Here is a 23,983-nt window from a genome sequence, read left to right as displayed (position 1 = left end):
GATTTCATTTTGCTATTATAGATGGTATGGACAAAGTAGTGCTGCAGAACAGCAGGCGACTGTGAGGAGACAAGCCATGACTGTGAGTGGACAATGGCCTTGATGAGCCGCAGCCAAAGGAACATTGATCAAGCACAAGACAGTTCGGTGTGACTTGGAAACAGAGGGATAAGAGGACTCGAGCGAGTGTTGGCTCCATTGTCTGACTTCTTGAGGTATCTATTTCATTCGTTAGTGGCTGAAGAGCTGCGTGTTGCGAATGAAGCGGATACAAGAGGTGGGATCAGGAGCTCAAAGCAAGTTTTTCGACACAAGGAATTCCGAACAGGTCTGTGTTTTTGCATTCTCTCATCATTTCATGAGAGCAGGTGTGGGATTCGACGCGAGGTAAGCTTACCAATTGAAGATGTAGCTGAGGCGATGAGCAAGTAAGTTCGATAAAGTCGAGATGACTGATCTATTTCTTCGTTAGTGGCTGAAGCCTGAGTTGGTGCGAATGCTGAAAAGAGAAGAATTCTCAAGGTCAGGCGCTTAAAGCAAGTTTATCGACACAAAGTGTTTCCGAACAGGTCTGTGTTTTTGCATTGTCTCATCATCTGAGGGGATTGGGGCGCAAGACTGCGAAGAGATTCAGCTTACCTGTTAGCTACGCGACTGAGATGTCGGAGAGGTTAGTTTGCAGCCAGAGTCGATAAGATTGAGGCCCAACACGACTCGGTGGAGGCCTTGACCCTTTCTCGACCGATCATAACCTTCGAAGCCGAGGCGCGCAAATATTCCTCGAGACTGGTTCTCGTGGCGCGCCGGGCGGTAAATCAAAGATCGCGTGGAAGCAGCTCCTCGTCTGGCGTCCAATCGCGTCTCCTTTCATCCCACTGGAGGGCAGCTGAGAGGTTCGCAAAGCTCCATTGATGAGAGCAGCGACTCGAATAGAGTCCCATCTGCCAATGATATTTGCGACGGAGTGCTGGGAAGTGGCTTGAGGCAAACGCGTGGTGAGGAAAACTCTTTAAATATGGCTTAGGTAAGTTGTAGAAGAAGGTTGGCGACGAAGAGCCCCGCCGTCGTTACGGCTGGCTCGTGCGCTTGAAGGTCGACGAATCCTTGTCGGCACTAAGCCGTTTAGAGAGCCAAGCCTGATCGAGGCATTTAGACGAGCCAATGACGCAGAGCAGCGTTAGATGGGATGGATCTGCAGATTCCATTCCCTCCAGCAGGCGCTGGTGGGCAAGCAGAGACACTCATCAGTGCTGGGAAATAGATGGTGAACGACGTGGCTGTTGTCGGATCGCATCTCGGGTTTGGACTTAGATGAAGTGTGGTCCCTGGATGCAGGCGAACAAAAATAACTTCTTAGGCCTGCAGTAGCTGGGCATCAGTACTGACATAATTGGCGATGGTTTCTGTGTCGTTCAGGCAGGTCCAGGGGCGTGAGATCGATGGGCACCTCGCAACAGGGAAGCATTCGATGGAAGGCGTTGGGCCGTTGGCTGGACCAGGGCCGGCAGTCACCTCCTTCAGTCATCCAGTGACTTGGCTGCCCCGTTTGGGACGTCCTCCGGCCGGCCGTCTACTATTCTGGGTCGATTCTTGATTTCGGGCTGCTGGCATCGACCGCATCCCGGATTTGATCCTCAACGATGCTTGTCCCTATGACGCTATCATCGAGTGCCGCATTTCGAGGTGTTTCCGCCGGTGACATGAAGCCTCATGCGCTGATGTTTCTCCCCTCACCCTCAAAGCCGAACCCCCAACCCCTGCGAGTTGTTGCCTCGCGGGTACCTGAAAGTCTGCTGGGCTTTGCAATCCGGGATCTCGACGCTAATCATCAGCTTGACACCGGCTGTCGGCCTGGGTGAACAGGATGAACTTGCCAGAATTGCCCCTCATTGACGCTGAGTGTGGACTGCGTAGTGAATGCCCCCATCGAGCACTCTTTGAGATGCTCCGTCGCGGCGCATACAGATTCCACCATTTGCTACAGAACATGCGCTCTACTTGGCCGAAAAGCTGTCCGTTCTCTCCTGCATGTCTCCAGGGTATGACAACCGCAACGTTTTCGCACTCGTATCGCTGCTTGCTATCCAGCCAACCACCACCAATCTTTGTCAGTTGAGGCCGGGTGCCGCACCACCCAACTCCCCGTGTTCCCGCCTCGAACCCTGAACTCGCCCTGTACGTACTGCTGAGAAGTGGCCTGGACTCTGGACTGGCACCCGGCAGGTTCGTAGGTCGCCTTAGTCGCCCACCACCCTCATTTTTGGCCAAACCCAGTAACGCAGCCGCTGCTCCTGGTGCTCTTCCTGGCCCGACCTACGTCACGAGACTGAACGAACTGCCTGGGTGGAGGAGAATGAGGAACGGCCTGCACCTGCACCCGCACGCAGCCCGCAATCCGCAATCCACACCAGCAGGACACCGGGCATTCTCTGCTGGACCTGACTTGCTCTTCCCACTCTCTGCACAGAGGAGAGCAGCCGCCAGTCGGGAAACGGAGTCAGAGTCAGGGACATCGACCAGCCATCGGGGTGAACACAACATCGACAGCTCTGGTGCCCTGACTTGCGATCGGCCCTCCTTTACCTCACCTTAATCCTTAACTCTGGACGACTCCCACCTCTCCCCACAACGCCCATTACCTTACCCGGGGGTCTCGGCCACTTCCAGACCCTCTTCGCATTCCTTCCCATCGTTACCGTTGCAATCGTCGACCCAAGAAATCCTCCAACATGGCACAATTAAGCCCCGACTTGCAAAACAAGCTCGACGAGCTGGAGAAGGAGTTGGAGGTACGTTTGCGACCCCGTGGCGCCATGCGGCGAGCCCGCCCCAAACCACCTCGACAGCCCTCACGCGCGCGCATCGTGCCCGAGCACCCGCAGCCGCTGCCAAAACCTTGACTTTCTCGCATTGACTGACGCGCTTTTGTTTGTAGGAAGGCGACATCACAGAGAAAGGGTAGGCATTTCCCCTCCTTTTGTCCTCTCTCCAAATCCCCACGCCGGCGCGACAGCGGCTAACGAACCCCTCTTCCCTCACAGATACCAGAAGCGACGAACGCAGCTCCTCTCTCAGTACATGGGCCCTGGCTCAGCCGGATTTCCCGCCGCCCCCGAGACCAGAGGCGGGCTGGGTATACACTCACCAGACAGTTCAATCCATCCCTCGAGCGATGGTCACCGAGCAGCCGCTCTGGCCGCCCTCGGCGGTAGAGATTCCGATCCCACGAGCCCGACGTCCCCAACCTCTGGACGACCGCAATCACCATACGGAGGTCATGGATCCGCGGGGTACACATCTCCTGGATATACCTCGCCAGGCGACGACTATGGCTCGCCCCAGATGAACCCCGCGGGCCTCCTCAGACCTGGTGGCCCCCTCGCGGAGCACCGGCCGACTATGAAGCAGCATGATTCTCTCTTCTTGGGCAACCCAAACGAATCGCACACTCGATCAGGCACTATGGTTTCGACCGATTACGCCTTCAATCCCGACCAGCAGGGCGCCTACATAGACCAGATGCAGAACCAGTACGATAGCCGCACGGGCACGATGTTGGACACGACAGGTTATTTCTCGGGCTTTACTGGAGGCCAGAATTTTGACCAGCCCCCCCATGAAGAGTACGGCGGAGGACATAGATATTCCTCCGGCGAGGCCTTCTCGCCCACGGCAGCCATGGCACCACCCATGCTGACTGCAAACGACCTACCTCCACCAGAGTCGCTAGAGTACCAGATGCCCCTAGAACCTCGCGATCTCCCGTTTGCCATATCCGACCCGCATGACAGTAATACCCCCATGTCAAAGTTTGACAACATCGCCGCTGTCTTGAGGCACAGGGGCAAGACGACAGCAAAACTTCCCGCGTACTGGGTTCTTGACAGCAAAGGCAAAGAAATTGCCTCCATTACGTGGGACAAGCTCGCCTCAAGAGCCGAGAAGGTCGCACAAGTTATCCGAGACAAGAGCTCGCTCTACAGGGGAGACCGAGTTGCGCTTATTTACCGCGACACAGAAGTCATCGATTTTGCGATCGCTCTGCTGGGTTGTTTCATCGCCGGTGTCGTGGCGGTCCCCATCAATGACTTGCAGGACTACCAGAAATTGAACCTGATTCTCACGTCGACTCAGGCGCATTTGGCTCTCACCACGGACAACAATCTGAAGACATTCCAGCGCGACATAACAACGCAGAAACTGAATTGGCCCAAGGGTGTTGAGTGGTGGAAGACGAACGAGTTTGGCAGCTTCCACCCGAAGCGGAAAGATGATGTCCCGCCTCTGACGGTCCCGGACCTTGCCTACATTGAATTTTCAAGGGCCCCTACTGGTGATCTGAGAGGCGTTGTGCTCAGCCACAGGACTATCATGCACCAAATGGCATGCTTGAGCGCAATTGTGTCTACGGTGCCTGGAAATGGGCCGGGTGACACCTTCAACCGCACCCTCCGAGACAAGAACGGCCGGCTCATCGGTGCCGGAGCCACAAGCGAGACGTTGCTGTCATATTTGGATCCCAGACAGGGCATCGGTATGATCTTGGGTGTCCTCCTCACTGTTTACGGAGGGCACACCACCGTTTGGCTCGAGAACAAGGCGGTTGAGGTTGCCGGACTTTATGCCCATCTCATCACCAAGTACAAGGCAAGCCTAATGATTGCGGATTATCCCGGTCTCAAGCGCGCCGCCTACAACTACCAACAAGATCCCATGACAACGAGAAATTTCAAGAAGGGCATGGAGCCCAATTTCCAAACCGTCAAGCTCTGTCTGATCGATACTCTGACGGTCGACAGCGAGTTCCACGAGGTCTTGGCAGACAGATGGCTGAGGCCTCTGCGTAACCCCCGCGCTCGTGAGGTTGTTGCGCCAATGCTCTGCCTGCCAGAACATGGCGGCATGGTTGTCAGTATCCGTGATTGGCTCGGAGGCGAAGAGCGGATGGGATGTCCTTTGAAACTTGACATGGGTAGTGACGTTGAGTCCGATGTGGAAGAAAAGGAAGAAGTAAAACCGGCACCTTCCAACGGCTTCGGCAGTCTCCTTGGGGGTGGGGGCACTGCTACTACCGAACAGCGCGCTAAGAACGAGCTCAGTGAGGTACTTTTAGACCGAGAGGCCCTCAAAACGAACGAAGTCGTAGTTCTCGCGATCGGAGACGAGGCTCGGAAGCGAGCAACTAGCGAGCTAGGAGCCGTTCGTGTTGGTGCGTTTGGTTATCCGATACCCGATGCTACGTTGGCTGTCGTCGACCCCGAGACTGGCTTACTGGCATCACCACATGCGGTTGGAGAACTTTGGGTCGACTCGCCTTCACTGTCGGGCGGATTCTGGGCTCTTCCTAAGCATACAGAGCAAATATTCCACGCCCGTCCGTACAAGTTCGACCCAGGTGAGCCGACGCCGACACCTGTGGAACCCGAGTTCCTGCGAACCGGCTTGCTAGGTACGGTAATTGAGGGCAAGATCTTCGTCCTTGGCTTGTACGAGGACCGAATCCGCCAGAAGGTCGAATGGGTAGAGCACGGTACTGAAGTCGCGGAGCACCGCTACTTCTTCGTGCAGCATCTCGTTGTCAGCATTGTCAAAAACGTACCCAAGATCTACGACTGCTCGGCTTTCGACGTCTTTGTAAACGAAGAGCATCTACCAATCGTAGTGCTTGAGTCGCCAGCAGCGTCAACGGCCCCTCTCACCTCAGGAGGACCTCCGAGGCAACTCGACACAGCACTGCTCGACTCTCTCGCCGAAAGGTGCATGGATGTTTTGATGCAGGAGCATCACTTGAGGCTGTATTGTGTTATGATTACGGCTCCTAATTCTCTCCCTAGAGTGGTGAAGAACGGACGCAGAGATATCGGTAACATGCTTTGCAGGCGAGAATTCGACCTGGGCAACTTGCCCTGCGTCCATGTCAAGTTCGGTGTTGAACACGCCGTTCTCAACCTGCCAATTGGTGTTGACCCAATCGGAGGCATCTGGTCGCCGATTTCATCCGACTCACGCGCCGATATCCTCATGTCCGCCGACAAGCAATACTCTGGTATCGACAGAAGAGAAGTTGTCATTGACGATCGCACATCCACGCCATTGAACAACTTCGGTTGCATCACCGACCTCATCCAATGGCGTGTCGCCCGGCAACCCGAAGAGCTCGCTTACTGCACCATAGATGGTCGTGGCAGGGAGGGCAAGGGCGTTACTTGGAAGAAATTCGACACGAAGGTCGCAGCTGTGGCGTTGTACCTGAAGAATAAGGTCAAGGTCCGCCCAGGCGACCATCTCATCCTCATGTACACACACTCCGAGGAGTTCGTCTTTGCGGTTCACGCCTGTATCAACCTTGGAGCGGTGGTCATCCCGATGGCTCCCCTTGATCAGAACCGTTTGAATGAGGACGTTCCGGCGTTCTTGCATGTTGTTGCTGACTTCCGCGTCAAGGCTGTCCTGGTCAACCAAGATGTCGACCACCTCGTCAAGCTCAAGCCTGTTGCGAACCACATCAAGCAGGCCGCGTCCATTTTGAAGACCCCGATACCCCACTACTACAACACGACCAAGCCGCCTAAGCAGAGCAGCGGATTGAGAGACAACGGCATCATGATGCAACCCGCCTGGATCCAGTCGGGTTATGCTGTCATCATTTGGACATATTGGACGCCTGACCAGCGCCGTATTGCGGTTCAACTAGGCCACGATACAATTCTGGGCATGTGCAAGGTCCAGAAGGAGACGTGCCAGATGACAAGCTCGCGCCCTGTTCTTGGGTGCGTTCGCAGCACAACTGGTCTCGGATTTATTCACTCGTGCCTGATGGGTATCTACATCGGAACACCGACGTACCTCCTTTCACCTGTCGAGTTCGCCCAAAATCCCATGTCACTATTCGTCACGCTTTCGAGGTACAAGATAAAGGACACCTACGCTACCCCGCAAATGCTGGACCATGCCATGGCCATGATGCAGGGCAAGGGTTTCACCCTCCATGAGCTCAAGAACATGATGATCTCGGCCGAGAGCAGGCCACGCGTGGACGTGTTCCAGAAGGTACGGCTTCACTTCGCCGCTACCGGCCTCGACAGAACCGCCATCAACACTGTTTACTCGCACGTGCTTAACCCTATGATCGCGTCGAGATCATACATGTGCATCGAACCTATCGAGCTCTGGTTGGACACCAAGGCTTTGCGTCGCGGACTCATCTACCCCGTGGATCCCGAACAAGACTCTAAGGCTTTGCTCCTTCAGGATTCCGGCATGGTCCCTGTATCAACACAAATTGCCATCGTCAATCCTGAGAGCCGACTACTCTGCCACGATGGCGAGTACGGTGAAATCTGGGTGGACTCGGAGGCTTGCGTTAAGAGCTTCTATGGCTCCAAGGACATTTTTGACGCCGAGCGTTTCGACGGCCGGACAGTGGATGGTGATCCGAGCATTCAGTACGTCCGTACTGGTGACCTGGGTTTCCTGCATAACGTGAGCAGGCCTATTGGTCCTGGAGGTGCACAGGTTGATATGCAGGTCTTGTTCGTTCTCGGCAACATCGGTGAAACATTCGAGATTAACGGTTTGAGTCACTTCCCCATGGACATTGAAGCATCTGTGGAACGATGCCACCGAAACATTGTCAGCGGTGGATGGTAAGTCATGTGCACGACCCCCGTATTGTACAAGTGCTAACAAACGCAGCGCCGTCTTCCAAGCCGGTGGTCTCGTTGTCGTACTCGCCGAAATTACCCGCAAGGCGTATCTCGGTTCCGTCGTCCCAGTCATCGTCAACGCCATCCTTAACGAGCATCAAATCATTGTCGACATCGTAGCCTTTGTCAACAAGGGCGACTTTCCCCGATCCCGCCTCGGCGAGAAGCAACGCGGCAAGATCCTCGCCGGATGGGTTACTCGTAAGATGCGTACCCTAGCGCAATTTGCCATTCGGGACATGGATCCTGCAAGTATGGGAGGCGACCCTGGTGTTCAGGACGGACCCGATCCGCACCGCGCTTCTATCGGCAGCCAACGTAGTATGGGTGGCTTGGCGCCTGGCTCCTCCAGCCTTCGCAATGTCGAGCACGCACCACAGATTCTGGAGCAGGAAGAGTTCGACCAGCAGCACGGACACATGGCTGCCCTGCCTTCCCAGGGCCAAATCGCAGAGATGCCGGGCGACGAAGGCACAATGTACCAGGGTCAGGCAAGCGCGCAGCAAGGTCACGGGTACGACCTGCCCGACTTCAACCAATTCGGTGGCGACGAAGGACCGCCGCCAGTCGGAGCGAAGCCGGGGTCGAGAGCAGGACCGGGAGGACCGCCACCTCAGATCAATCTACCCGGTGTTGATGGACGTGAAAGCATGGATCTGTGGAAGAGCAAGGACGGCGGCCAAGACGACGACTGGACTGCTCAAGCATTGATGCACATGAACCTTGCCAGTGATTTGGAGAAGAGGCATTGATGGCATTGAACATAGGGGGGCATTGTGGCCCTTTGGGCTTGGTTTGTGTTTTATTCTGTTAAGCCTTGGGTGGCAGTCTGCGGCGTCGGACATGGTTACGATACCGTAGTTGGGATTATGAAGTGTTTGGATAGAGGATTCCCCGTGCATGCCTCAAAAGATCATTTTTAATTCATCATCGCCCTTTGTTTCTAAGGTTTTTGCGACATGGAAAACGTAGCACGGGGCGTGTGTTCTTGTCGCTCTCAAGACCCCGAGAGCGATATAAAACCCCTCACAATGCGATTCAAATGAGATCCACACAATGTCTCGGGTTCTCATCAGTGACAAGATAGGGTGACCATGTCTTTAAACAGGTTGCAGGCCGGTCTTTCTCCGTCAGTGGCTCAAGATCTTGCCGTTTAGAGTTAATGACGTTTCTCCATCGCAAGATGTTAGTGAGTATTCTTCCGCCATACAGTCATATTCAAACAGGACAGAGATGGACGCGGGCAAAGGGCGGTTGAAGCGCTGTGCAAAGGTGCCGCATCTAGTTACCGAATTCGCAGATCAAAGCTGGAATGAGCTATCCCAAAGCCTTGGGGTACGCCCAGAAACCAATCGATCCGAGAAAACTACTTTGCCCCAGCTTTCCAAATCCCTCGAAAGTATCATACCATTCTACCAATAGCTCCCGTTAGCAACGTCTTGATGTCCACGATAGGAAGATACTTTCTGCCACATCTACAGGCACGAATATTTGAATTGGGCCCGGCTCTGTCTTATATAAGACACACTTCGCACATTCCATGATCTCCAGAAAAGCCAGCAATGTGGTTGTGAATTTGGGTTGCACGGCTCATATTCTGACTTGTCATAGCTGATGGGACTGCTCTTGTTCTGAGCAAGTCGTAAGCCTTACGGTGGTTTGTTCTCTCGGTTTATCTTTGTCTCTGTTGTTCTTCGTAGTACGATTTGTTTATTCCATAACTTTATTCGGTACGCATGCTTTTATCAACGATCGAGGGCACAGCTTCATTGCAGGCTTTGGGCTGTGCGCGAGAGCTGGCTACTCTGTCGAGTTCCGTTAGCACGTGTCCTGCGAGTCATTCTTGCGGAAGTTTAGTCCATAAATATTCGACTGTCCTTAAATAGTCATGGGCTTCGTAACTGGCTGGGTGTGAGTTTGTTAGACATAGAAAGGTTTACAGCGTCGTTACAAAAGCATTGACCTTGTCACCACATGTTGCAGCATAAAGGCTGTCGCGAATGGAACACGACTTGATCGAGACATGAATGGCGTGTGAAGATCGTTGAGTATTTGAATATACGAAAAGCGAGGACACATCGACATGGGCTTATCGTCGTGCGCGACGCTGATACATTAGTGCTTGTTACATGTAGTTTCGTGGTGCCTTCTCAATCTCCCTTTCTTCAGGTATTTCTGATGGAAACAAGTTAAATGCCATGTCTGGACAGTCAATCCTTCCTTATATTCTTACTACCTTGGATAGCTAAAAGTTGCAGCTGACATTGTGCACTTATCACCGTTTAAGTAGTAGCTCATAAGCACTTAGTATCTTCCGCTCTTTTAACGTCCCAGCTCACAAGATGCTGCTCCGATGCTAAGAATCGCTTTCCTCATCACTGTCCTCGTCGGATTCTGACTCTTCTTCGGGCAGCTCAAGGGCTTGTTTTAGCTCTTTTGTCCATTGTCGTACCGGCTTTACCCCCTGCCTCAGATCTTTGTAGGAAGATTTAAGTGGCTCCGGGAGCTCTTCTACGTCAAGGAGTCCGTTGTCATCGATGTACTGTTCCACGTAGCCTATCATTGGCATCGCGAAAGCCCCTACACGCGTTGACGAGTCGCGTGCATAAATGCGCAGGAATGCTTCCAAGAGAACGTGAGCTTTGGGGACCACCACTGGTTCTTTTGATGACTTGAAGACGCCTGAACCATGACCCGGTCTCCAAGAAGGGAGAGCGCTGTCATCGGAGGCGAGGACGAATTGAGGCGGGAGTTTGTCTGGGCACAATAGATTGCTGTCCAGAGGTGGTAAGAACCAAAGAGTCTCCGAATAAAGATAGATACCAACCGTGATTTCTGATTGGTCGATGTGAAAGTGATGGGCGGGCGGAGGCGTGTGTCTTTCTTGTGAGCTTGTTGGGCAAGTTTCTGGGTGAGGACACGGTCTGAGGGTATCTATCCTGCCGATAGCATCGATTCCGGCCGTCAAAAACTCGTCTGGAACGACGAAATCAACCGACTGAAAGGTGTTAGGACCAAATTCAACATCGCATTGGTCAAAGCACTCACTGAGATGATCGAAGGTATGCCGTGAACATTGAGTAGATGCTGGCCCCATAGAACGCCGGGAATTTGGGAAGATTTGAGTGCGCATGCTATCGATGCTACAAACGATTCCGAGTCATCTGACATGTCCATTTTTTTTGTGTTGTGAAAATACAAAGATAATACTGGTGCTGCTGGCAGACGTGGATGATGAGAACACACAAGCATGAAGTGTTATCACACGTGATGTTCTAGGTTCGTTGGGACGGGAGAGGTTTGGCTGTCTTGATTTGCGCTAAATTTAGCGATTCACTGGACATTGGGCTGAATGGGTTCGGCGCTTGGACAGCCTATCACAATGAACTTGCCATCTACAAACACCTCCAACCAACGATTGATCACCAGTCACATTGGGACGTGATGTCCACCTTGTCAGAAATGTCGCACTTGGAGAGTTTTGCCCTTTTCCAAGCTCTACCTCCCGAACTGCGAATGAAAATATGGGGCGACGCACTTTCGGAGCCGACTGTTTGGGCCGCGGTTAGCAGAGACTGCGGAGGTTGCTCATCCTGGGCAATGGCCTACGTCGGGCAGGTGCCATATCTGGCCGGACTCGCATGCAGAGAGTCTCGGCGGCTGCTGAGGAAACTTTACACATCGCCCCTCCGAGGACCAGGATTAGCGACAAGTTTTGGCGCCTACTGGGTCAATCTGGAGAGCACAGTCGTCTACCTCGGTAGCTCATCCAACGCAACCGACCTCATGGAGGCTTTCAGCGTGGATGGCTTAGCCAGATTCAGACATGTAGCTCTTCGATGGTACCAATTCGGCAGACTTGCCAGGACGTGCCAACGGTTGGCAGAAACATGCCCGGCGCTTCGCACGATCATTATTCGACGCGACGAGTCAGACGATGTGACCAGTGAGTCGGTTCGTGATGATCTGGATCCAGACTTAGCCGCCTACTACACGACGATCCCAGGTTCCGTCGACCCCGAAACATCACACGACAAGCTAGATGTCTCTCATTTCCGCTCACTTCTCCTGGAATATTTTGGAGATTCTCCTCCCAGAATATATTTGGTCCCCACCAGTTCCGCGAACTTTCAAGGATGAGAGCATGGCCTATTACACACGACCATAACTCCTCGTGTTGGTGCGGCCTCTCCAGACGAAACCATCCAATGGAACAGACTGATTCTGTGGCGCCCAGAAATGCTGTTGGTTTGGTCGTTGGGACGCAGGCAGGCAGCGCCAAAGGAATGCTCCAAATGTCAATCGGCATCATATTCTCTGTATTAATAGAGGCCGAATCTCCGTGTGACAATGGCTTGAATATTCCAGTATCGCATCACACAACATTCGTCTCTGTATTCATCACTTGTATATTACACATTATATTCATCATTCTATAACCATGCCTACTCGTATCCAACTTGAAGCTGCCGCCTCTGAAGTCATTTCTGTTCTTAAGGGGATAAGAGAGTTCTCCAATGCCCGGATTGCAGTCATTGGCGGGCTAGCTCTTTGGAAATATCTGCCCAATGGTAGAACCACTGAGGTATATCATATCAAGCACGTGTGTACTTTTCTTCAAGCTAATTTGGTCTTAGGACGTTGACTTCATTATCAACATCGATAGTGCTCCGCAGGGAGTCAAGCAGAGGCTCCTGAGCCTTCCTAACTCTCCCTTCATTCAACAAGCCCAATTTTTCTACTATAAGCATGGGTCAACGTATACTCAAATTGACATCACTCCTCAATGGCAGGTCAGTTAACCCTCAAGAAAGACGCTAACGATTCTTCGTCATCGCGTTCTATCAAAAGACGGTAAAATGACTTTCTTCTAACATTATGACATTCAGTCTCCATATATGCCAACTGCTGCATTGGAAGTTAGGACCGTGCCAAACGGTGTTATCCCCTACATCTCGCCAAGTGATCTTATTGTTTTCAAGATCAACTCTTGCGGGTTGCGAGCTCAAGCGGCCAAGAAGCGTACCGATGCCGCGGATGCTCAGGCGTTGCTGGAGTTTGCGACTAAGTCTTCGGCTCTAAGTCTGACGAGTGCTCAGAGAGCTGTTGTGGAACCTTGCATCGCTGATGTTGTTACTCATGGATCGAAGAAAGAAAAGTGGTGGAAGGAGCGCCTCGGTCTTTGAATCTTTGTATCCGCTTTTGGACCACAAATGTAAGCATAGTTTCGTAGTTGCCGTAGTAGAGTTTGGCTTTTGGTAGATTCTGCTGTCTTTTCCAAATTGATACGTGTTGGAATCAGAGTTCGCATCAGCAGTTTGTTAAGAATTCAATTACAAAATTGGTCAAGTCTGATGACGTCAATTGACAAATTGACAATGTTGTTTCTGGAATAGTGATGCCTGCGGGAGGATTCTAGGAAGACAAGATCAAACACAAAAGTATCAATCCTGTCGTTAATCACGTGCCAAATGTTGTCAACCGTTATGGACAAGCTTCAACTTACTTCATCACATGAATTTCCCGGGATTCAAATTAAATATAACAATTCTTTGGGCTTCGTTTGGCTATAAATAAGTCTTGTGTTTGCTAAGACTACTCTAGAAGCTTCTCCTCATCAAAGCCAGCGGCTTGAGAAAAGTAATATCCTCTTTGGTTTGTAACAAGCCTCAAAGGCTCAGCTCCTTGATCCCGTTCAACAGTAAAATCACAGTTGAAATGCGTGTGGCCAAACGCCCAAATCTTGACTTTGCCGCTCTTGAAGCATGCTTCATCCGACAGATCCGTCGCAAAGCCTGGCGTGATAGGGCTTGTAGCATGCCTCGGGTCCAGAGCACGACTGTCATTTGAAGGGCTCCAATGCGAGAAGATGATGATCCGCACATTAGACTGCTCGAGTTCTGTGACCTGGGTGTTGAGCCAGGCCAGGTCCCGTTTGTGGGCGATATTATGCGGGTCAATGTCCCACTCTTCTATTTGAAAAAAGTCTTGTAGTCCCATGGAGACGTGGTCGTGGCTTTCAGGAGGAACGTGAGAGAAGAGGCTACACCCTAATACAACGATGTTCGTATCGGGCACCTGGAAAATTGTTCGGTCCAGCAAGACAAATTGCCCTAGCGACGGGTTGGCACTAACGTCTTTCTCAAATGCGCGAAGAATCTCGAGTGTTTCGTGCCAGCTTGATCGATACGCTTCGTGATTTCCGGGGACGAACAGCACGACGCGGAATTGGCGAAGTTGTTGGGTCAGGAAGGTGAGACAGTCGTGCTTGTGAGCCGCAATATTTCCAATATCTCCCAGCAAAGCCAAGATTTGGGCTTTCGGGGTGATCTTAAAGACGTCATACGCCTTGGGCGACTCCAAGTGTAAGTCAGAGAGAATCTGAATCGCCATGTTGGTGAGGTGCAAGGATGAAGAAGTTTGGAAATGCAAGTGCTGCCCGACGAGAGGAGTTGCGCTAAATTGTACCAACACATAGTGCTAAATTATCCGGTCGCTGATACGCACACTGTGCTTCCAACGTCGCCTCACAGAGTCTGGAGCGTTTTAACTGTTCGACTGATACCGCCCGGGAACTCAGCGTTTATCAATTTCTTGTATCTAATTGTAAGTATTAGACCTTCTCACGAACCAAAACCACGAGACAGTACAATCTGGGCCTATACTGGGGACATTTTGTACAAATTCTATTTTGCTTTCGGTTTTTGAAAGCAACAGTTTCGACTTCTTTCCACTTGGAACAAGGAAATTCGGTAAGAGATTCAGCTGAAGATTTATATGACCTCAATTGTCTGGAAATGTCCTGTCCGAGACTTGACAAATTCCCCATCCATGATCCCGTGAACATACGCCTCTCCAACAACCAAGAAGCCACCGTCAGTAACAGGACGGAGAATAAAAGGCACATCTGCACCAAGTATAACCCACACGGAGTCTCCGTCCCTCGTTTCCAAAGGTCCAAGTCCAATATACCCTTTCATACATCCAAAAGGCCGTCTTCTGCGTAGTTTGACGCTCGCGATATTGGCGTACTTCACGCCTTGGCAGACCACGCCGCTCCTAAGAGCTTGGTACGCTTGAAACGTCTTTAAACCAGCCCTCTCCGTTTCCCAATTATACGCATATGCCCTATCTGCAATCGGGGTTCTCCACAGAGCCTCTTGCACATCGGTCGGAGTAGTGTATACCTCACTTGTCTCTCCCACCAAGACTTCAAGGTCTTCGATCCACGATGCGAGAGAAGCTACACGCGCCAAATCACCTGCAAGATTGTCCGCTTCAACATTCGGTGACCCCACCTGTTTTATGTCGTCCACACGCAAGGCTTCTAACGACATCCGCTTGCCTGAGATGAAGCATCCCGATAAACTCTGCGGACGGCCTGCCGAAGCAGAGTACGCACTTCGTAGGTTCCCGCCCCGAACAACAAAGTCGGAGGTGATGCTCAAAGGCTGCGGTATGTATTGTGATGACCAGTCTGGCGCCCAAGAAGGAGCTCGTTGTACGTTCGCAGCTGCTGTTCCGTTTTCCTGACATGTACCCGCAAACGAAAGTAGTCTCGGGCCGTAGAAGCTCAAGCAAGCTGTAGCAACTTCAACTTGCACCGTGCTCCAGTCTTTGCTGTAATCTGCAACAATCGACGGGCTCTTCTCTGGATCAATAAGTCCCAGAAGCGCAAAGACATAATCCCGTGGGTCCGAGGCTTGAAGCTGCTGCTGAGGGGTGGTTGCCATTCTGGATAACAAGGAAAACAACGTAAAGAACGACGAGTTTGACCGCGTAAAAGCGACTGGAATCACTCTGTCCAGAGCCGTCGTGAGAAACAGCGCCAAAGCAGAGCTGTCTTGCCGCCCGACACCGGTGCCGACGATGTTGAGATAGTCTCGTAGGCCGCACAGGAGCCAAAAGCCCCAAAAGAACCTGCCCCAAACAATGTCTGCACCGCCGCAGCAAACAAATGTATCGGACGACAACACACGTTCTTGAATGACCCAGACACGCCGAAACCAGGGTCTGCCGAAAAGCGAACTTATTGCCGCTAGTTTTGTCGAACCCCCTCGAGAGAGATTGGCCAGAATTCCGTCGAGAATTTTCTGGGTTCTGATCACTCGGCGAGTGGATGGGGTGTCGGAAAATGGAAATTTGGTCCAGCTGGGGACGTGGTCGTGGAGCCTTAGTCCTCTCCTCCCCAGTGTGTGCAGCGTCTCGATAGCAAGGTCGCTATGCTCGTCGGCCGGTCCCAGCCATATCATGGTTCTTGTCGCCGTGCTGAAGATGGCGCCCATCTGGGCGACTTGCTGCGTCCTCTCAGACTCGTTGTGCTGGTCGATGCAGATAGCGTCGACCCATAGTGTCGGCCCTGGTTCTTCATCGTTCCCAAAGCTGCTCGCCACATGCCTCAGCGCCGACTCCAGATTCTCAGTGACTTGAACGTTTCGTCCGTCTAGGATGATGGCGCGAGTGGCTGTTGAGTCTCCCCAAGCATAGGAGAGTGCTATGTACTTAGGATTAGTGTACAGACTGGCGTGCTTCAAACGACAGCGGACCGGCGATTGTGTGTCGATCTTGTGGAGAGGATCAACCTCAATGAGGCGGATCTCTTTCTCTAGTGGGCTCAGGGGCCGGTACGGAAATCTGCCAGCGGTCTGACTGCGAGCATAACCAGTCATTGCTCTCTGTTGGATTGTAGTCTGCGGTAGTGTTAGCAACCACCCGTGTGGAAGAGAGGGGCTAATTCTGAATGATAATCCGATAGGCCAAGTTGTGCGTCGAATCACGGGACCAACAGGCCTGTCTAGAAAAGTTGTCATGCCGAAACCTCCACAATCCCTTTCGGAGACCTCGACCAACAACACGAGAAAGTGCATTCAAGCCAACCACGGCCGTCACAGCGATGAAGATGCACAATATGAAGATTAGCATGTTCTAAGCCAACTTAGCAGGTTTGTCGCCCTCCGTGAAAGTCTCCCCTAGCCATGCCAACACATCCTGACCAAACACAGCGGGCGTCTCAAGCAGCGCCCAATGCCCACCCCCCCTCGTCACAACCTTTACATGAGGCAAAAGCCCAGCCTCGATACTCGGCTGGAGACCTGCAGGCCTGCAAACGGCATCCTGCTCGCCGCCCCAGTACAACGTCGGCACCTTCACCGCCACGGCATCTTCGGCGATCAACTTGTCCGCCTCGTTCTGCACCTTGGCGACCATGGACTTGTACCAGCACTGCGGCGCCTCAAACCCGGGCTCCTTGCCGAGGCGCTCCATAAAGTCCGCCTTGTGCTCGGCTGTGGCGTACGGGAGCGTGGGCTGCGTCTTGCCCTCCGTCACCCACCTGCGCATGCCGCCGGGGCTGGTGAAGGTGTCACGCCAAGAGGCCGGGTCGCCGAAAGCCGCGCAGTACACGGCCTCGAGGTTGCGGTTCATCAGGCCGGGCCCGTCGTCCGCGGCGAAAAGGTGCCAGTACTCAAAGAGGCCTGCGCCGAACACCTGGCGGGTGATGTTGTTCACTGTGTCGAGGTCGAAGTCGCCCATCGGGGGCATGTATGTGACGTTCACCATGACGAGCGCCGAGACCCGGGCGGGGTGGAAGTTGTAGAGACGCTGGGCGAGGGCGCTGCCCCAGTCGTGGCCCAGAGAGATGACCTGGTCGAGGTTTTCGGCGTCGAGGATCTCGACAATGTCGGCCGTCATGTGCTGCCAGCCGTACGCCTTCGGGTCGGTGGGCTTGGATGAACCGCCATAGCCGAGGCAGTCAAGGGCGAAGACACCGTAGCCGTGTGGGATGAGATGATCGTTGATCAGGCCTGCCCAGAGTTTGGCTGAGTCGGGCCAGCCGTGGAAGAGGGCGAGAGTGGGCTTGGATTTCTGGGGAGGGGATGTGTAGTAGGTGTAGGTGAATCCTCGTGAGACCTGGAGGGTCTTTTGGGTGAGCTGTGAGAGGTCCATGGCGGTTGGTCTGGTCTGATTCTTAGTACCTTTCCATAGCAGAGATCTAAAGTTGCGGGGGGAGACGTGCGAGCTACTTATACAGTGAAGTGGAGTTTTCGAGGTACAGAAGTCCCATGCAACCAGCCGTCACGCCAAACCTCAAGTAACCTCGTCGTCTCGGTCAAGAGTTGCACATGACCCGAAAGACACCAACGAAGCTTTCTAAGATACGACTGAACCCCGGGTTTTGCCAGATTACTAATATCCATTCGGGACCTAATAGTAAACAGGATCGACCAAGTCCGGGTTCTTCGGGGATCATGAAACCGCAACACTGCATTACTCAACTTCCAAACTGTTGTCTCGTGCGGGGTTGAAGAGGACAGAGTCTCACAGCTGATATCAATTGGCCAAAAATAATGGGTACATCGGCGAAAATCAGAGGGGAAAATTGGAAAAGAAGCAGGCCCTGGTCGAGTGCTGAGTCGATAAGAAGACGAGAGCCAAGCATTGAGCATAGAGATGCATCATCGTGTTCCATCAGCCTGCTTCCCGCAGCTTGGCTGCAGCTAGTGAGGGGTGACTTCTGGCAAGAACCCATCAGAATGATAAGGTTTTGCAAAAATTGTTCATCAGGTAGTTGGACTTCCAACTGCCCTCGCGGGTTAGCTGTTCGCGGGTGAGAATGCTGATGTCGGAACTAACCCACCAGGCCACCGCCAACACCACCGAGGCGTCCGGTGCCCATTAGTCAGGCGAAGTAACTACCAACCTACTCAAAGAAAGACACATGACACCTCAACAAGAGTTGTGAACACTGAAAGATATTTTGCGAAGTGTTTTGTGATTGCGTTATTTCATACGTGGTCCTAATTAATGCGTGATCCGGCCCTCTTCTCACACCCTTCAAACATGCAGATCCTGAACCTCCTTGCAAAGAATCTCTACTGGGCGGAAAGTGCTTCTGAAGGGCGTGCGACCAATGATCAAGGTTTTGAACATGACTGTCTCCTCCTCTGAGTACGACTTGCCATCAGCATTAGCCGCCTCCTTCATCAACTGGGCCACGCTCTTGCCCTCCTGAAACTCGCCCTTGATACCACTCTTCTCTTCACCCCAGAGCTCGAAAAAGGGATAACCGTACTGAGCATATGTTTTGGCGTCGACAGGCGTGTTCGGAGCCGGCTGGCCGGTGAGCGCAGAAAACGACTCAATGTCCAGGATTGTGAGGTTCATCATCACCGAGGCCTCGATATCCCACACATCTGCAGGGTATGGGTCGGCTTCGATTGATTGTGTGATCAGACCTCCGGCTGCGAGACCCATTTCCTTGACGTTCGGGGTCGGCGCAGGTGCGCTTTCAAGCGCCCTTGTATCTGACTTCGCCATTCCAGGCGGGAGAGCTGCACAGGACATCAAGGTCATAGGTCCCTGGCTGCCAAGACCGCCTTTTCTACACCTCCCGAAATAACCGCCTCGGTGAACTGGCTGGGCGTGTGTAACACTCAGAGTGAAGGACTGAGGCGGGAAATAGACGTCGCCGAGCTTGATCTCATCGTCAAAGTCCATTCCGATCTCTCGGTGTCGCCTCGTCGCGTTGGTGTACTTGGAGAGGGACTGGTCCTGAACGGCAATGTCGAATTCGTCTCGGATGCGTTCCTTGACATCTTTCCAAGTGCTGTCGGGGGTGAGACCCTTCTCGGCCAGGTTGAAGGTGCGAGTGGTGACCTTCTGCTCCTTATTCTCATAGCGGACATCGAATTCGGTGGGAAGATGCTTCTTGATGGGGATGATCTCGATCTGAATACCGCCAACCTTCTCCTCGCCAGTGACCTGGGCCTCGACAGAGAAGCCGTTGCCCTTGGGCTCCGCAACGAACTGCCGAATCTTGCCATCTTCGGAGGCAATTCCGTCGAGCCAATGCTGCTCAGGGACGACCATGTAGTCCTGGATTGACTTGCCGCTGCTTAGCATCTTCTGTCTCTTTTCCTTGGTCTTCTCGTTCTCCGTCATGGGGAAGCCGGAAACAGCGTTGACGCCGCCAACGTAGATCTTGATGGCGAAGGGGGCAGCGGCAGTGAAGCTAATCCACATGGCTTCGCGTTGGTACATGGGGAAAAAGATGCCGCCCTTGTCGAGGATGTCTTTGGGCATGCCGGGGTAGTCGCGAATCTTGAAAAGCGGGAAGTGACCAAGGCCGGGAGGGAGGGAGTTGATGTCTCTGTTGTCGGGCACGCGAATAGTGCGGTTCAGGTGAATGTCGAGGGCATGCTCTTTTCCACCATGGCGAACGGAGATTCCAGTAGCAGGCTCATTTGGAGTTTGGCGGTCGACGCTGACGGTCAGTTTTCTGCTGGGGTCAAAATCGGCGGTGTTTGCGCGGATCTCTGGCATAAGTTCGATGGCGTCGCCTGCATTATCGTGGGTGGTAGTGACCATTTTGAGTGTTGATTTGGCTGTCAATCGGATATTGCGGGGAGAATGTGATGGTATTAAGAGTGGTGAGGTTGACGTTGTCGTTGTGGTGGTGATGATGGTGTGTGATGTCCTCTTCGGATTTGATGGGAGAGAGCAGTCTTGTATTCTTATACCTCATGAATGAGCACGACAGGGAGAATGCCACCTTCCTTACTTGATGGCCCTTTCCCAAACATGAGTCAATCGGATCGCAGTCTGCAAGCCATAAAGGCATGTAGTTGCCGTTGTGCGAGCATGGAGCCTCATGGTGGCGTTGAATGGGGAAGGACAAAGGATGAATGTCATTGGTTGCTTTCAGGCGAAGACTGGTTGCCTCCGGAAGCTTGTGCATTTGATTGGCCAGATCTGGCTGGCACTGCCCGATCTCAGGGCCTATGCTGCAGGCACGGGCCGCAAATTGCACTGGCTGAGGTTGAGTTTTGCGCAACGGCGTATTACTGCTCGTCGAAACTCGCTGCCACACAACTTCATCATTCCGCTGTACGTCCCAGGCACCGCAAAATTGGACAGGCTATGTATTCAAGGAGAAACTTGTCTATTCCTTTTGGAGCCGCCTAATAGCCTGCATTCAGCTCCCGAAAGCTTGAACACTGCTTGCCTGCCAGGCTACCTTTGTACCCAGCCAATGACAAAAACCACAGACGTGGTCTCTCCTCGGTGATGGCAAACGATGATGGCAGTCCAAGGCACCCAGCCCCTTGCCTATGTTTCCATCCTCAGAAACACGCAGAAATGTAGCGGCTCTTAGGAAACCACATTGTCCTTGCATCTTGTGATGCAAACTCTGGGTACCCAGACTGGACCACGTTTTTGACATCCGCACGCCTGCAGCATCAATCCCTGGACGACAGATCCAGCACCAACAGCAACCAAAGGCACCATCCTGTCTTGTCTGCAGTCAATTTAGCAGCTCAACCGCCAGCACTTCCTGCATCAGGAAATGGGCGGCCGCGCAATAAAGTTTCCTGTCAAGGGACTCTCCGCAGAGGCCCTGCCCCCTGCAGACCACCGTTCGAACCCCCTATCCATCCTCTCCATCCGCTGGCCAAGATCAGATCATCACCTCAGGTCGCTGCGGCCGCCCTGCCCCTGTGCCGCCCAAACGCCGGACGGGCCTGCTTGCTGCTCCGGTCGTCTCCCCCTCAGATCCATGTCCTCGGTACTGCTAGCTTGCAACACCAAGTCCTGATTGGCAGCTCACATGGAAGAACACCGCGAGAAGTGACAGACCCCGAACGGCGCGAATGCCGCCCATCAGGCCACCAAGAAATCCCCAACAACTTGCTGTGGGACCCTGGACGTTAGTGGAGGGGCGCTCTGCAATTCCCATAGGGCGCATCGCTTTGCCAACCGAAACCAAAGCCCGTTGTCGCGAACTGGCGGATCACCGAAGAAACGACAAGTGACAGAATGTTTGCTTTGGATTTTCTACTCCTACGCTTTCTGCTTCTTGTCGGCATGTTGCTCGGCGCTGCCCTCCTCGGCAGCCCGCTTGGCCGGCGTAATCTCGTCGCCCTTTGCCCTGGCCGCTCCGTCGTCGCCGTCATCGTCATCCGCGTCGTCCGCCCGCGCCCCGTCGTCACTCTCAAACTCGTCCATCATCTCCGTGTCGTCGCCCTCGAACAGCTCCCGCCAGCTGCCATCCCGCACCTTCTTGTCGTTCCCGTGGAGCCCGACCTGGTACGCCTGCTTCATCGCCCGGAGGCATATTGTTCTCCGTTCGTTGAAGTCGAACATGGGCTTCGGGTACACTCCCTCTTCCGTCTTCTCCCCACGCCCCGTCACCCGCACTCCGGCCTTCTTCTGATCCGGCAGCGGCGCCTTCCACGGCTCGTAAATGTACTTGGCGTCTAGCTTCTTGAGCTCCGGCACCCAACGCCGCACGAAGTCTCCGTGCTTGTCCCACTTCTGGCCAAACGAAACCGGGCTGTAGCACCGGAAGTACTGCGAGAAGAAAGCCGTGCAGCTCAGCCACTGCCAGTTGCCTGCGTTGGCGGCCGGCTCGTGGTCAATGAGCCACTCTTCAAAAACCTCGCAGCCGCGCTCCCAGTCGATGTAGCACCCCCCTCGAGTGAGGAAACAGGCCACTGAGTGCCGGCCTAAGTGGTGAATCCATCCCTCCTCTCGCAAGTGACGCATCAGGGCGTCGATCCACGGGAACCCCGTCAGTCCATACTTCCACCTCCTGAACCACTCGTCGGCCTGCTTGGAATCGACGTGGTACTCGCCAGTGATGAGCCCCGTCTTGGAGTCGACCTTGGATGGCAAGTGCCACGGGATGAATCGGCAGTAGGGGTTGTTCGCCGTCTGGGTGAATTTATACCCCAACGCGGCGTGCGCCGCAAAATACATGTCGCGGAACAACAGCTGGCCCAGCAGGTTCTCCGGTATCTTCGCAGCTCCCTTATACTTATCAATAACCTCCTTCGCTCTCCAGTAGAACTCCCGCACAGACAGCGCCCCAAAGTGCAGGAACGGCGACAGCAGCGTCGTCGACTGCGGCTCAAACGCCGCCGGGCTCGTCTTGGGCTTCTCAAACGTGGCAGTGTACTTCTTGTCCTTCAAGATCTCCTCGAGCATCGCGAGCGCCCTCGTCTCTCCGCCGCGGTGCGGCGTCGTCGCAGACGGGAAGCCAAGCTCCTCCATCGTCTCGATCGCAAAGTCACCGTCCGGCCCAGAGATCTTCTTATACGCGGAGTCGCCCTCCGTGCGCTGCTCCTTGTTAAAGTCCGGCTTCGTCTTGGGCGGCGTCGGCTCAAAGTCCACCGGCATCTCGCCGGGGTCCGGGAGCGCCTCCGGCGCCGGGATCGGCTTCGCAATGGGCCCGACCTTGGCGCCCGCCGCCTGCAGCTGCGCCATGGACATGGTCGGCTTGCCGCCGTGCTTCTCCACGACGGCGTCGCTGTCCCACAGCGTCCGCCCGCTCTTCACAATCACCGTGACCCCGGCCTTCTCGGCCGCCTTGATGACCACCTCGTCCCGCTCGCGCCCGTACGCGTCCGTGTCCTTCTCGAAGACCAGGTGCGTCACCTCCCACGCCTTGAACAGCTTCGGGAACAGCGTCTGCGGGCCCTCGCGCAGCACGAACAGCTTCGACTTGGGGTTGAGCTTGGTGATGCTCTCCGACAAGTCATTTTGACAATCTAGCCTGTCGCTTCGGTCAATAATCTAAGATTCAAACTGTGTCCCTGGGCCTTGACAAACAGGAATTGCCACCGGTTCAGACCCCCTCGGGCGCGGTACACGTAGTGCGGGTCCCAGGTGAAGATGGGCCACAGCACGGCCGGGTCCAGGGAGAGGGCGGCCGCGAGGGCGGGTGAGTCGTGCAGCCGGAGGTCGGTCCGGAACCAGTAGATGACGCGCGGGCGGGAGGGCATCGTATGTTTAGGAGGGGGGGCGCGGTTTGAGCGAATGACCCTGAGATTTCGGTGAGTTGTGTAACATCAACAATACCGAGTAATCGGTGTCGCCAATTGACATTTGCATTTCCGAGTCACGGGCAAGGGAGCATATGGTGAAGCTATGACCAACGACTCGAGAGCTACAGGGGAAGAAAGTCAATGATGTCAATGACTCTCAGCCACGCGATTTCTCTCTCTCGAAAAGAGGGGGGGGCTTTTCTTATTCAGATGAGAGGAGCCTATTTGCTTTTTTTGAACATTCCTCGGTTGCACCCGCTATCTATCCCCGGGGGATACGTATCGCACCGAGTAGTGTACTGAGTGCTGGGCCACAAGGCGCACCGGGCTTGCGGGAACGTTGATGTTTAGATTTTCTAAAACAAAATCACTTGGGCCCGACCTGGAGATTTCGCCATCTCCCGAAACTTTAGCGGCCATGTCGCGAACGGTTGTCCCATCCTCACCCCGCGA

At 53.8% G+C, this 23,983-nt stretch overlaps 7 protein-coding genes across 7 annotated transcripts; 3 read left to right on the top strand and 4 right to left on the bottom strand.

Annotated features, from left to right (window-relative positions):
• Positions 1 to 2,729: 2,729 nt before the first annotated feature.
• On the top strand, positions 2,730 to 8,458 carry GCG54_00007763 (acyl-CoA ligase-like protein; the record flags this gene model as incomplete). The annotated part of the gene is made up of 4 exons (XM_045407740.1): positions 2,730 to 2,789; positions 2,936 to 2,958; positions 3,042 to 7,646; positions 7,696 to 8,458. 4 exons carry the CDS (start codon positions 2,730 to 2,732, stop codon positions 8,456 to 8,458), a joined length of 5,451 nt encoding a protein of 1,816 aa, XP_045259475.1.
• Positions 8,459 to 10,062: 1,604 nt separating this feature from the next.
• GCG54_00007762 (uncharacterized protein) lies at positions 10,063 to 10,883 on the bottom strand (the record flags this gene model as incomplete). The annotated part of the gene is made up of 2 exons (XM_045407739.1): positions 10,063 to 10,704; positions 10,755 to 10,883. 2 exons carry the CDS (start codon positions 10,881 to 10,883, stop codon positions 10,063 to 10,065), a joined length of 771 nt encoding a protein of 256 aa, XP_045259474.1.
• Positions 10,884 to 11,168: 285 nt separating this feature from the next.
• Positions 11,169 to 11,846, top strand: GCG54_00007761 (uncharacterized protein; the record flags this gene model as incomplete). Its single annotated transcript, XM_045407738.1, has 1 exon — positions 11,169 to 11,846. One exon carries the CDS (start codon positions 11,169 to 11,171, stop codon positions 11,844 to 11,846), a length of 678 nt encoding a protein of 225 aa, XP_045259473.1.
• A 301-nt stretch (positions 11,847 to 12,147) lies between these two features.
• GCG54_00007760 (uncharacterized protein) lies at positions 12,148 to 12,892 on the top strand (the record flags this gene model as incomplete). The annotated part of the gene is made up of 3 exons (XM_045407737.1): positions 12,148 to 12,291; positions 12,344 to 12,499; positions 12,596 to 12,892. The coding sequence occupies 3 exons, from the start codon at positions 12,148 to 12,150 to the stop codon at positions 12,890 to 12,892; spliced, it is 597 nt and encodes a 198-aa protein (XP_045259472.1).
• Positions 12,893 to 13,301: 409 nt separating this feature from the next.
• On the bottom strand, positions 13,302 to 17,651 carry GCG54_00007759 (uncharacterized protein; the record flags this gene model as incomplete). Its single annotated transcript, XM_045407736.1, has 3 exons — positions 13,302 to 14,141; positions 15,866 to 16,396; positions 16,761 to 17,651. 3 exons carry the CDS (start codon positions 17,649 to 17,651, stop codon positions 13,302 to 13,304), a joined length of 2,262 nt encoding a protein of 753 aa, XP_045259471.1.
• An 888-nt stretch (positions 17,652 to 18,539) lies between these two features.
• Positions 18,540 to 20,072, bottom strand: GCG54_00007758 (uncharacterized protein; the record flags this gene model as incomplete). The annotated part of the gene is made up of 1 exon (XM_045407735.1): positions 18,540 to 20,072. The coding sequence occupies one exon, from the start codon at positions 20,070 to 20,072 to the stop codon at positions 18,540 to 18,542; it is 1,533 nt and encodes a 510-aa protein (XP_045259470.1).
• A 1,473-nt stretch (positions 20,073 to 21,545) lies between these two features.
• GCG54_00007757 (Cryptochrome-2) lies at positions 21,546 to 23,527 on the bottom strand (the record flags this gene model as incomplete). Its single annotated transcript, XM_045407734.1, has 2 exons — positions 21,546 to 23,259; positions 23,316 to 23,527. Coding segments are annotated over 2 exons (1,926 nt in total), but the record flags the coding sequence as incomplete, so codon positions are not given.
• Positions 23,528 to 23,983: the final 456 nt, after the last annotated feature.

The sequence above is a fragment of the Colletotrichum gloeosporioides genome, assembly GCF_011800055.1.
Source record: "Colletotrichum gloeosporioides strain Lc1 chromosome Unknown consensus_77, whole genome shotgun sequence".
Lineage (NCBI taxonomy): Eukaryota > Fungi > Ascomycota > Sordariomycetes > Glomerellales > Glomerellaceae > Colletotrichum > Colletotrichum gloeosporioides.
This window is presented reverse-complemented; position numbering and strand designations above follow the sequence as displayed.